Source organism: Sander vitreus, chromosome 6 (assembly GCF_031162955.1).
Source record: "Sander vitreus isolate 19-12246 chromosome 6, sanVit1, whole genome shotgun sequence".
Classification (NCBI taxonomy): Eukaryota; Metazoa; Chordata; class Actinopteri; order Perciformes; family Percidae; genus Sander; species Sander vitreus.
In genome coordinates, this window is record NC_135860.1 from 7925956 (window position 1) to 7940072 (window position 14117).

Sequence of the window (14117 nt, forward strand, 5' to 3'; positions counted from 1 at the left end):
AAACAGTTAGAATCCACCACATTTAGGTGCAAACAGGAAGTACATACTGAGAATAATACCGAGATCACAGTAGTGCCATATAAGGCAATGTTTAAATGAATAAACAGTTTGTTGAGAACAGTGCCTACAGAGATTGCACAATATCAACTAGAAAGAAATCCCAGAAAAAACAAATATGCAGAAGTGCTTCCACAGAGGCTGCATGCAGCTGAAATGGGGAAATGCCGTAAGCAGTTTTCTAGTTGAATCTTTTGGTTCTTAGTGTACTGCCATCACGCAACTCTCACACAGATTAGCACATATTAGCTTGTAAAACAGACCATTACAGCTGTAGGCTATGTGTTATGCATATAACATACGTTGTTCCATATTAATACTTGGAAAGTCACATAAAAAGCACATGAGAAGTGTTCAGTACTTGTAGTAGGTTGCCGGTTTCTCAAGATAACAGGATTCCTTGGGGGAAAAAAACCCCCACACATCACTTCCCTTATTCAAAAACTTTCATATTACTTCACAGTCATGGATAGGATCAAAAAACCTAAACCAGCAAACAAACAAACTCTTTTGATCATTCACAGGCGCAACTTTGTAATTAGATATATGACACACATGCTGTGATATTATGAGTTTATTAATTCATAAAAGCCTGTCAGTCTCAGGAGAGGAGAAATGTTGCTGAGCGGTGTGTGGGGAAATATCCTGAAACCTTATTGTTGCACAAAAAGGGAAGAAATAGAAAAGTGAGGAGAGGAAGAGGCAGTGCAAAGCAGAAACACTCAGCCGAAACCACTGTGGAGAGAAGTTAGCTGGAGAGGGAGACAGAGAGGTAAAACGCAACATTTATATTTATGTTTAAAATGTCTTTTTGGACTGTAATTAGAAGTTGTTGACTGATAAATTATTCCCTAACTAATTTTTCTTTAAACATTGACTTTTCTGGATTTTCTGGAAGTAAAGGTGGATTGTGTTGGAGTAAGAGTGATGATGTTTGTATTTGTTGCATTCAGTAAATGATTCTGGGTGCCCAAAGCTGCAGTTAGCTGTAAAGAGTATCGTAGAAAAGTTCACTTGCAGTATATAGGACCTTTCAAGAACAATTGTCACAAAGAGCTTTACCATAACAAATGTCAGGACAGTCCCACCCCTGGGTAAACAAGTTTAATCTCACAACTACGGAATAACTGAACTTGCAAGATCCTGTTTTAAGATCTGTGATGTCAGCTGTGGAGCTTCCTCTGATTCAGTCCCTGTGTTTACTGCATTTTCAGTGTATGATTTGTCCTGTGGAGGGAGACACTGACTGACTCAATCATCAAATCAGGATGTTTGTTCTCATCTGGGCGACTCTGCTGTTCTCTGTGAGAGACACAGGTATGCATCTTTATTATAATCTTGTTATGATGGCAACATTAAAGATTTGAACAAATCAGATAACAATATTTAGCCATGATAATATCCTTTTTTGTAAATGTTTTCCTGACATACTTCCAAATTACAAGTATTTAGTTTTTCCCACCAGCTCATTAGTAGCACTCCTCGCAGCATCCATTAACTTGGAAACACAGTAGTAGTCTTTCTTTATGACTCATCAAATATTATAGTGCATTGTCAAAATCTAAATATCCCCTGTCACTGTTTTTATGAATAGGTGCATCAGTGGGGAGAACACCATTCTCTGATGAAAGATTCTGTATCACTCTTAGTGAAGGAGAAATATTGGCAGAGGCTGGACTCTGTGTTGTGATACCGTGTTCTTTCAACACTACATATACCTTTACACCCCAACATATAGTTTGGTACAAATGTGAACCATCCAAACAAAAATGTGGTGATTCAGACATCATATTCCACACTAACAAGAACAACAACAAAACTCAGTCTGGGTTCAAAGGAAGAGTGTCACTGTTGGAGCCTGATGTGAAATGGAAGAACTGCAGCATCATCGTCAATGACCTCACTGAGTCAGACTCTGGATTATATCAGCTCAGAGTTAATGGTTACCTGAATTGGAAAACAGAAGGATTTACATTCTCTCCTAGAGCAACTGTCTCTGTTAAAGGTATGAAGAGCTAAAACAACTATAAACATTGACAATGTTCATTTTTCTGCTTATGAACTGCACCATTATGATTGGTCTATTTACAGTCTTAATGGAGCATGAAGTAATGTTTGGCATGTGTCCACCTCTTAGGGCAACCAGTAGGAAGTGCAGCAGTCCTTGATTTAACAGTTACTTTTTGCTCCATTGAAATGTTTAAGTATTAAAAGTAAAAGTACTCAATTAAAAAAAACACATTTTAGAAAGTGGAAACGATCAAAACTGTTATATCAATCAACTAAATGTTTAATCATCTAATCATTTCATATGTACTTGTAGGCCTATATATTGTTGGTGTATAGTATTATTTATAATAAAACATTGTATTTTAAAAACTCCATATGTTTTGTGTGTAAAAATCTTAATTTGTAAAGTAACTACTAAAGCTTTCAGATTAATGTAGTGGAGTAAAAAGTACAATATTTCTCTGTGAGATGTAATGGAGTGGAAGTAGAAAGTGGCATGCATGAAAAGCAAATACTCAAGTAAAAGTACAAGTACCTCAAATTTGTACTTAAGTACAATACTTGAGTGAATGTACTTAGTTACAGTCCACCACTGCCCCCACTGAATTGTTTTACAAATAATATGATTATTTTAGCCCAAATTTAAGTTGATAATGACCTCCAGGCTAATCTCCTGATTCCACTCATGGACTGCTCTCCCTTTAGATCTGACCCAGAAGCCCACAGTGATGATTCCTCTTCTGACAGAGGGACAGCAGAGCACACTGAGCTGCACTGCTCCTGGTTTCTGCTCTGGATCTGATCCTGAAATCAGCTGGACGTGGAGAGGAGCAGGAGAGAAGGACTCTCACATCACAGGAAACATCACTGCTTTCAGGACTGAGAATCTGACTACTGTCACTCAGAGACACAGCTCAACCCTGACCTTTAACTCTTCAGCTGAACACCACGGCACCAATGTCAGCTGTAAGGTCAGCTTCACCAACAACATCACTACAGAGGAGACTGTGACTCTGAATGTGACCTGTGAGTAAAACATACTGTACTTTATTCTCACTTCATCTAAAATGTTTGTTTGGAGAAATGTATGCTCTCATGTAATTTCTGATGTTTTTTTTCTAAACTGTGTAGGATTTAACAGCATGTTCTTGCAGGAAGGTTTGGAATTTAGGGGCGCTAAACTCTAATGTATATAATACAGTCTTTGAATTTGTTTCATAGATGTAAAGGAAGTTACAGTCACTGGGAAAACAAGAGTGAAGGAGGGTGAGACTCTGATTCTGACCTGCAGTGTTGACAGTTTCCCTCCATCTCTCATCAAGTGGTATACATCTTCTGACAGAAACATGCAAAACGGAACAGAAACAAACCTGCAAAACGACACTTTAACTGACCCGCGGAACGAAACTGAGACCTTCCTGCAGGAAAAAAATAAAATGGACACTTTGGTCATCTCTAACATGACAACTACAAATTCTGGACTGTACATCTGCATTGCAAATCATCTGAACAACACCCTGGTGAAAAAAGTTGATGTAACAGTGACATGTAAGTACATTAAACAACTGTACATTTCCTGTAGTATTTTACTCTTTCTTCTAACTAGGGTACTGAACCTATTAACTCTGTTTAGAGCAGAGAACAACCTTAAATAGCTGTCCAAATTCATCCTGAATAACTTTCACAGCTCTGCACCTTTTTAGTTAATAATGGAAATACATTTTAAAAAGTCCTTGGACCTATGGAGGCATTGGGAAGGCGTGCAGATAGTTCTTAGCCTCACTAGTTGTGTGTTTTAAATAATTAAAGAATTTTGTGCTCTCCAGTGGCACTGGCCAGAGGCGTCGTTTGGCCTTGGCGTCCCAAGCTACAGCCCCGAATGTTTTATGAATGGCCCCGGATATCTCTCTCTCTCTTTTTACAAAAATAAGTATAATAGAATAAAAAGCACCAGAATGGCACATGCTAATTAAGAAGAAAAGTATTTTCCAACGCACTCGCAGTTCTTACATTTTTTTTTGTAGAACTCATGGTAGAACTGTAACTTTGTCCAGTTTATTTTTCCGAGGCGAATAGAATGGGCAGCTACGTGCGGGGTCTGACCGTGCTGTATTTGTTGCTATCACCTAACAACCGTCTCCACGCGAAGGAAGCTGTGAAAGGTGTAATTTTAGGAGTAATCATAGCCAAATCAGTCTCTGTGTATTTCTGCCGTAGTTTCGGTTTCCCACCTCCGATGTAGAGCAGCGTTCATCCACTTCCCTAAACTTTGTGTCATTCAGAGACCAGAGTCTCAAACGGGGCTCTGTGTCTGTCAGGAGGTCTGAGATCTACCGTATCAGCAGAGCAATCACGTATTGCACAGCAGGCTATGGTGCAGGTAGATTATTTTCTGAAATAGCCTATTATAACTTTATTTTTCTCAAAATATCACGACTTCCAAATCTCAGAGAACACAGATGGGATGAGTTATATTTTGAATGTGCACAAAGTCTTGGACATGAGTAGAAATCTTGCTCAAACATCTGAAATATTACAGTCCAGGGGTTTATTAATAAATGAAAATGAATAATGTATCATTGAGGTGAATAATAATAAGTCTTAATGCACATTTAAGGAGGTTACTTTCCCAACAAAAGATGCAAAAGAGAAGGGAAGAGTAAATGATGCCTAGGCTACATGTGTGCTGACCCAGATATAATTAGAAAAGTCGATCCAAAGAAGAATAAATAGTTGAAAGCAATACAGAATACCCGAGAGCCTTACTGCAATATATTCCATTATGTTTTTATATTTGGATTGTAATCTATGTTTCCCTTTACATAAAGATATTTCCAGCATATTGATTCAGAAAAAGGTAGAAATAGGTGCATAGAAATTCACCTGAATGCAGGAAATGAAGTGTTTAATGCTCAACATTTTCATGGGGTGGACTCCTAGACCCCCCCACATCATAAGTCACCACACAAATCTGGAAACAAAACCTTGGCCTTTGGGTTGCCAGGACAGTAATGATTAGGCCAAATGTTGGTGCTATCTAACTTACATCTACAAACTGGAAGCTAAAATGAACATACACCGGCTATTAACAAGCTGGGAAAGCCAATCGCTGTTTTGCATTGCATTCAGTTTATTAAAATGGGTCCGAGCTAAGCCCCAAACCTCCTCAAGTCCTGGAAACGCCCCTGGCACTGGTAGACAATGCGTGCATGCATTTATTTGTAGCACTTCTAAAATGACACGATAATACCTCAAGAATTGTTTTCGTGTTGTATTTGCACTACACTAACCTGCATGTATGTTTATGACAGATATTCCCACACTTTATGTATATGGTCTATAGTATTGTATATATTGTAATGTATGTAAGGACTTGGTCTTCCAAATTTTCTAAATTACATAAATGTATTCTGTCATACATTTAATTTGAAAAAAAACTTTTATCGGTTTCCGAACCCTTAAAGGTATCTTAACTTCAAATAACTTGTTTAACATTTTCTTCACAGATATGAGGAAATGTGTAATCACTGGGGACACAACTGTTGAGGAGGGAGATGCTCTGAATCTGACCTGCAGTGTTGAAAGTTTCCCTCCGTCTCACATCACATGGACTGTACTGGGTTCCAACACAAACCTACACACTGGACCTGATACTCACCTGCAGAACAACACTGGATCGGCCACACTTGTCATCCCTAATGTGACGGCGGAACATTCTGGACAGTACATCTGTACAGCACAACACCTGAACACAACTGTGGCTACATATGCTGATGTAACTGTGACTTGTAAGTAGACTACTAATCTTTCTGAAATGAAAATGTACGTTCACATTTCACACCATCAGCATTTAGTTGGGATGTTGTGATTCTGCTTGTGTGTTTACAGGGATTTCAACGGTCTTAAAAAACTCTGGATGTGAGGTTCAGTCAGAGGTTCTGACTTGTGTGTGCATCAGTGAGGGGGTTCCTTTACCCACCATCACATGGCCGCTGTTGAAGAACCATACTGAGTACTCTGTCATCACCACGGTGTCACACCACACAGTCAACAGCACCGTCACCCTAACTGTAAAAGACCACAGCAACACTTCTGTTGAGTGTGTCAGCAGCAGTCAAAATGGAGAAGTAAAAGCAAACCTCATCATCCGATTAAAGACACCAGAACAACCGGGTATGTGATTATAACTACAGCACTTGAGCTACTGTAGACCACTAGTTGATATCATCTTTAGTATCTCATTTCTTCTTGTTGACCTTTTGTATTTGAACAACCATTGAGCAAGCTGTCTAAGAAATGAACTGTTACTATAGCATGTATGTTAGCGTTCAGAACAACATAGACAAACATTTCTTTTCTTTTGTTTCTCTTGTTTGCAGCTAAATCCAAAATGGTATTAAACATTGTTTCATGGCTGGAGGTCATCATTGCCTTTTTGATTGGGGTACTTTTTTCAACAGTCCTTTGCTGTTTGGCAAAAAAATGCCACAGGTACACCATTAAATCCAATAATTAATTCCTGGTTTTGTTTGTGCATTATCTTCATAAATAAATGTAAATAATGTGTCACTGTTTTAATTTTTTCTCCAGAAAAAAACAAAAGAGCTTTCGAAATCTGGATGAGACTCTAGAGATGGTGACCAGTCAAGACGATCCACTGGTATATATATATATATATATATGTATATATATATTTATTCAGCTATATATATATATATATATGTGTGTATGTATATATATATATATATATATATATGTATATATATATTTATTCAGCTATATATATATATATATGTGTGTATGTATATATATATATATACACACACACACACACACACACACACACACACACACACACACACACACACACACACACACACACACATTAGTTTTCTTCTGAATTGTCCCCAATATTAAATGTGTGACTTGAGATGCTGTATATTCTATCAAAGTCAACACCATGGCTGTTTTAATAGCCAGGCACTTTTTTGTCGCTTTGCAGTGCAGTTGTATGTACAGACTGATCTGTAAAACAGTAATCTTACAATGATAAAAGGAAACACACATTGTGATGGATTACAGTATCTCCAACAGGTTTTAAGTCTTTTTTTATCAGTACAGAAATGGATACCAAAACAGTAAAATGTGAAAGGTTATGGTATGATTTGAAAACAAAAAATGTTGGCATTAATGTGTATATATTCCAGATACAGATTTTACACACATTGCACATAATTTTGACGCATGTTGTAGCTGCAGAAATAGTCGCATAATTTACGTTTTACCTGACAGATAGCTGCTGGTCAAGCAGTGGAAGATGATCAGACCTACTACCAAGAGGCATCTGAAGGAGAAGAAGAAGCTGTGGCAGAAGAGCAAGCAGATCAAGCAGCCCCTGATCTCAATGGTGGACCTCAAGATGTGGAGTACGCCAGCATTGATTTCTCCTTGTTGAAAACAAAGAATCCCAGGAAGGCAGCAAAGAACCAAGAGACCACGGAGACAGAGTACGCTGAAATTAAGAAAGAAGTTAAAGAGGAAATAGAAGACAATGGCGGAGAGGAAGGTGATGTGTTGGAAGGCAAAGATGAAGAGGTGACGATCGGGGATGATGAGGAGATAGAACAGTTTGTTCCTGAAGAGGAGGAAGGGGAGGACATGGCTGTGTACTCCAATGTGAAGGATATTATGGGTGAGATTTGAGGACGCTTGCATCAAGTCTCTTTGCTCTCATCAGTTGTGATGGATTGATCTAATGGACTGATGATGGATTGTTATTGCAACAAATCAAGGTCCTGTAAGCGGTATCTACCACAGCGGTGTGATTATTAAACGCCAAATTCAGCCTGTGGTAGCCGGAAGTGACCAAGACACTTCACTCCTCTACCTGTTAGGGGCTGTGCAAATCCATTCATTCATCTAAAGGTTGCACAGAAAGTTAGACAGAATTTTTAGAAAGTGTTATTGTGTTAACTTTTCATCAACTTTCCAGATAAGTTTACCTGCATCCTCTCTGCTCTGAGAGCCGAAGTGTTTGTTAGTTATTATTTAATGAAGATAATTATGTGCCTTAAGTGTCCCTCAGTCCAAATCCTTTCTGAATGGTCCACATTTCTCTGCCTAGGGCAACAATTTACCCTCACTTTCACCTTGTGCAGAGAAGAGGTGTCTCTTTTTTAGCGTGGCTCAAGAGATGGGAACGTTGGTCTCGTCTGCTTGGCGGTGTGTCGGACCACTTTGGTTTAGAGTGAAATATCACAACAACTATTGGATGGATTCCCATTAAAAGTTGTACTGGAATACAAGAGGATGTATTCCAATTACTTTGTTCATGTTGTGACTTTTCCTGTAGCTCTGTCACCAGGCTTGCATGTGGTTTTAAGTGAAATGTCTAAGCAACTATTGGATGGATTGCCTTGACATCTGTGTGGCTGTAGTCTCTTAGTCTTGTTTCATTTTCATTGAGAGTGTCTGCAGCAAAGAAACTCAAAGGATATATTGACATTTTTCAAGTCTATCTCAATACAGTACTCACATGCACATATGTATATTGAAAGAGTTAGATCCCTTCATAAAGCAATTCCCATGTGAAAGTAGGACAAAATCTACAGCCCAAAATGCATTCCAAATATCAACCAAAGCTAATATGAGGCTTTAGTAGAACTGAGTTAGACAAAGTGTCTTCTTAATTGCAGACATTTTGATCTACATATGGGGATGTTAGTATTGTTTCAAGACAGACTGAAAAAAATATGGTCTCCTTAAAACTGGGGTGACGTTGTGCATATTTTTAATGTAAAATCTTAAGGATTGTTAAATTACAATTATAGGTCGTTATGCCGTCTTTAGTTTTTTATTTGATCTGCTTTTTAAAACCGATAAAACGCTTGGCCTGATTTGTTTCTATAGACCTGTTAGTGTTCTTGTTTAAGAAGTCATAGACTACTTCCCTTTTTTAATGTGTTACAGGAATTAACTTGACTCACAGTACTAAGAGTGAGCATTATCTGGCACATCTTTTTAACCGAAAGCCCACTTGCTTATATTTAGGATGTAATAATTGAATTGTCAGTTAGAACAAAGCCTTTCATACTTTTTTGCAATGTTTTCAGGTTCTATATTAAGTGTTCAATATGCAGGCATATAGTAACTGATAAGGACAAAATTGTTGCCAGTTCCTTGCTAAAACAGTTATACTATTGCACCTAACGTGTCAACAGGAAGTAATTAGAGAACACAGTGATGCCTTATAAGGCGATATTTAAAAGAATAATGACTTATACTAATCTTTTCTGAGAAAACAACTTAAAGATGTTGCACAATAAACCATTAAACCAAAAAAACATAATGTTACAAATATAGACGTGCTTGCAAAAAGGCTGCATGCAGTTTGAATTAAGAGCTATGATTTAGAAAAAAATGCTTTTCATGCAGGTATTTAATACACTTAAACAATGACTGGAGTTGTCTTTTTTTCATACATGAATAAACTAATGATTAAAATAATGACTAGCTTTGTCAACTGGCCAGATATTAACCAGTTATACAGACCACTCACATGCACGCACATTTCACTATGCACATCATGTATTATGCATTACAATGTAGAAGGATAATTGGTAAATAGTATTGTTGGTTTGTTAAGATGACAACATTTTCTAAATGCACACATATATGGTACTTCCCCCATCTTGAAGATGGTCTAAAAAAAAAGACTTATTCAGTGTCAAAGTTGAACATTAACAACGTGATATATTTCATATACCTGTACATATATTTTAGAACTCTTAGCTCTTACTGTGGCAGTCTAAGGAGAGCCAGCAGTGTGTGGAGAAACTTCCTGGAAACTTGCTGTAGCGCAACGAGGGAAGTACAAAAGGAAGAGTCAGAGCAGAGACATTCAGCAGAGACCACTGTGGAGAGAAGAGAGCAGCAGAACAAGACAAAAAGAGGTAATAAAACCTTTACCTTGTTTTTAAAATGTATTTTTAGATGTATAATGTAAACGGGAATAAATGTAATTTTTAGAATTCCTCGCTTGTAAACATTTCGCGAGAGTCACAAGAACATGTTAACCACATTTTTTAGTGTGACTACAGAAAAGGTGATCATGCAACATCCTGTATTTAAATCTGTGCTGTCAACCACAGGGATGTTTCTTGTCCAGTTTCATAACCTGAAACATTTACATTTTTATATGTTTGTGCCTCTAAAAGGAATAGAGACAGACTGTGCCAATCATTGAATCAGGATGTTTGTTCTCATCTGGGCAACTCTACTCTTCTCTGTGAGAGACACAGGTATGCATCTTTATTATAATCTTGTCATGAAGCCAACATTAAACATAAAGTATAAATAAAATTGTTAGCAGTAATTTGCCATAATCAATGTCCTCATTATAGCATTCCCTTTAGCATCTATTGACTCACTTGGAATCTGGGATAAATAGTAATAACTATAGTTAAGTAATTGACTCTTGTTTACCAACAATAGTATAAATGAAAGAAAAATGTTGATGCTTAACTTCTGTTGTATGTTCACGCTGCTGACAACAGCAGAGATATAACAAAGATAGAAGTAGCCCTTCTTCTATTCCTATTGTCAAAATGTAAATATCCTCTGTCCCTTTCTTTCACTGTTTACATTCAACAGGTGCATTAGTGGGGGGAACACGATCTAGTGAACCAGAAATAACAACAGAGGCTGGACTCAACATCACTACAGAGGAGACTGTGACTCTGAATGTGACCTGTGAGTAAAACATACCATACATACCATACCGTACTTTATTCTCACTTCCTCCAAAATGTTTGTGACGAGATGTGACCTTGTGTAATGTCTGATGATTTTCTTAGCTGTATTACATTTTATAACATCATCTGCATTCTAGCAGGAACATTTAGGGGTGTTATAACATTGAATACAGTGTATTATTTTGTCTCATAGGTGTGAAGGAAGTTAAAATCAATGGGGATACAAGTGTGAAGGAGGTTGATACTCTGAATTTGACCTGTAGTGTTCCTCCATCTCTCATCACCTGCACTAAACTCGGCTTGAACAAAAATCTGAACAATAACACTGGAACAGCCACACTTGACATCTCTAACAAGCCAACGGAATATTCTGGACAGTACACGTGCACAGCAAAACATCAGGTCAACCCCTTGACGAAAGAAGTAAACATAACAGTGATATGTAAGTACACAGTAAAACTGTTCTTACACAGAAGATTTGTTGTTGTATTTTTCATTATGGGGTAACTGAAACTTATACAGAGAACACCCTTTCCTAAATCTCCCTAAATGCATGCTGATTAACGTTCACATGTATTGTTAACTTTGCAAAATGTAGAAAATGCCCTCATAGCTCAATGTAGATATCCTGAAACAAAACAAAAAATGTTGGGTCCTATATAATTAGGATCTGCTTTCCCTGTGTTCTTCCCCTTATTTCCCCCCTCCTGTTGTTCTGTTTTCTATCTTCCGTGTCTGTGTTTCTGTGAGAGGCAGGGTGTGGCCAATCTGCTTCCACTCACCTGCCAGTTCAATCAACCACCTGCCAGCCCTCAGCACTGATTGCAGTACTCCTGCTGCAGTATTTTACGCAGTCTCACACTCCTTTCCTCGCCAGTTTGTCGTTGTACCTATAGTGGTAAACTCTCGGCCAATTTTTTCAACCTTTTCCCTGTTTGCTTGCATTTTTGCTCACTGCCTTTTTTTTTGTTACTTACTACTGTTACTTACTTTGTTACTTTGCCTGACCTTGTGCTCTGTTTTGCCTCTTCAGGCCTGCCGTGCTTTACCTGCCTGTTTGGTTTGCCCATCCTCATTCCTGTTTTTCTCAGCCTACACTCAGATCTTCGCTCACAAACCCAGGCTGCCAACAACCTGCTACTACGCCCAGCTTCCCGTTGAGCCCCATTTTTTTCTGTTGTCCCTTTTTGTTAATAAACCATTAGTCTATATCCATGATGTTCCCCTTTCGGGAGTGCTCTGGTGCCGCCGCAAATTCTGCCGGATGTCCGTTACCTTCCGCTTTCTTTGCGTTTGAATTTTTTTTAACTCTGGTGGATTTATGAGGACTATGGTTAATTGCTCCTCAGATCTCTGCAGGGTAAATCCAGCCAGCTAGCTAGACTATCTAAGTGTTTTCTGTTGCACGACTAAAACAGCTTTTGAATGTACACGTTCCACCAAAACAAGTTCCTTCCCGAGGCTATTTTGCAGCGGTAACGGGACTCCGTTCGGTGCTTAGCACCGCCCAAGACGGTTGTGATTGGTTTAAAGAAATGCGAATAGACCAGAGTACTTTTTTTTTTTTTTTTTCTTACTGTATGTTTGCTGTGTTGTTGAGATTCTCCTTTTGCGTCTGTAGTTTTTCCGAAGATCCTAAACAGCTCTGGACATGAGGTTCAGTCGGGGGTTCTGATCTCTGTGTGCATCAGTGAGCGGTTTCCTTTACTCCCCATCAAATGGCCTCTGAAGAACCATGCTGAGTACTCTGTTATGACCAATGTGTCACACCACACAGTGAACATCAGCTTCACTGCATCTGTCAAAGATCACAACTACACCACTGTTGAGTGTGGCAGCAGTGGCATCAGGGAAGAAAAAAAGAACCTTACAATAAAAGAGGGTAAGTGTTAACAACTGAAATACCTCCCCAACTTTAGACCACTGCTTTAAGACATCATTGCCTCATTTAAAAAAAAAAAAAAAAAATCTTTTAATAGTAGGCAGCAGTGATCACAATTACTTTTTTTTTTTTTAAACAATTTGTTTCTCGTTCTTTTGATTCCAGATCCACTCATGACATTTTTCATAGGTTTTTATAAACTTCCGCAAGGCATCACGGCATTTTTGATCGGGATACTTCTAACAGCAACCATCTGCTGCTTGACCAAAAAATGCCACAGGTACATTAAAACAAAATCTATATTCTTTGTATAACTGTACTTCTTTTTGACATGTATATTAATAAATCATAGGACCACACTAGCATTCTTTATACATTTCACAGCAAATCTTAAATACTTGAAATACTTAAAATAACCGTTTTTCAAGGTATGCCTCAAACATTTTTAAATGTGTTCTTACATGTAGTATATACATATCGTATACAAAATAATCCTTAAAGGGACTATAAACTGGAATTGATTATCACAGGTAATACATTTGTTTTGTATTCATTGTTATAATAGTGAGCCAGTATGCCGCCTATTGAGCTGTCTTAAATTCAAGCAATAAATACCAATCAATTGTTACCTGATAAGTTGTAAAAATCAAAAGAAAATTGTTAGCAGTCAGTATTAGCTGATTAAATAAAGGTTACCTACTGTAACACATGTTATGTAGTTAATCAATTGTGGGCTGAAACATTCAAAATCACAGGTGCAGTCCATTACATTTAAAAAGAATGTGATTCAATTTCTCACCAGGAAAAAACAGAAGAGCTCTGGGAATGAGATTGAGACTCTGGAGATGGTGACGACTGAAGCGGGGCCATTGGTATTTATATTAACACAGCTGGTTATAAATTGAGTGATGACTGACAATATTACATGTCCCTGATGCACATAGTTAATGCCTAGTGTACATACAGTTGTCTGGCTTGTATCAGCTGGCAAATTATATATTTCTGAATTGTACCTGACAGATCGATGCTGGTCACGCAGTGGAAAATGAAGTAGCCAATGACCAAGAGGCAGCTGAAAGAGGAGCCGAGGCTGCTGACCAATCAGCCACTGGCGTTGACGTGGAACCGAAAGAGGTGGAATACTCTGACATTGACTTCAACTTGTTGAATAGGAGGAGTCCCACAGGGGCAAATGATACACAAGAGACCACAGAGACAGAGTATGCTGAAATTAAGAAAGAAATGGAGGAGAGACAAGACGATGGTGGAGAGGGCGGTGAAATGTTTGAGGGCAATGAGGAGGTGGTGATGATTGGGGAAGATAAGGAGACACAAGAGTGTGTGTCTGCAGTGAAGGAGGGAGGAGGGGATGTGATAGTTTACTCCAATGTGAAAGAAATAATGGGAGAGATTTA

At 38.2% G+C, this 14117-nt stretch overlaps 1 protein-coding gene across 2 annotated transcripts; it reads left to right on the plus strand.

The window, feature by feature from the left end:
- Nucleotides 1-535: 535 nt before the first annotated feature.
- Nucleotides 536-9806, plus strand: LOC144519305 (myelin-associated glycoprotein-like). Of its 2 annotated transcripts, XM_078252331.1 has the most exons (10): nt 536-829; nt 1272-1374; nt 1652-2062; nt 2773-3093; nt 3289-3615; nt 5574-5855; nt 5956-6240; nt 6447-6558; nt 6658-6727; nt 7360-9806. In XM_078252331.1, the coding sequence occupies exons 2-10, from the start codon at nt 1326-1328 to the stop codon at nt 7768-7770; spliced, it is 2268 nt and encodes a 755-aa protein (XP_078108457.1). In that variant the 5' UTR covers nt 536-829; nt 1272-1325; the 3' UTR covers nt 7771-9806. The 2 variants fall into 2 exon arrangements, with proteins under 2 accessions (XP_078108457.1, XP_078108458.1); XM_078252332.1 differs by lacking the exon at nt 1652-2062.
- The last annotated feature ends 4311 nt before the right edge of the window (nt 9807-14117 follow it).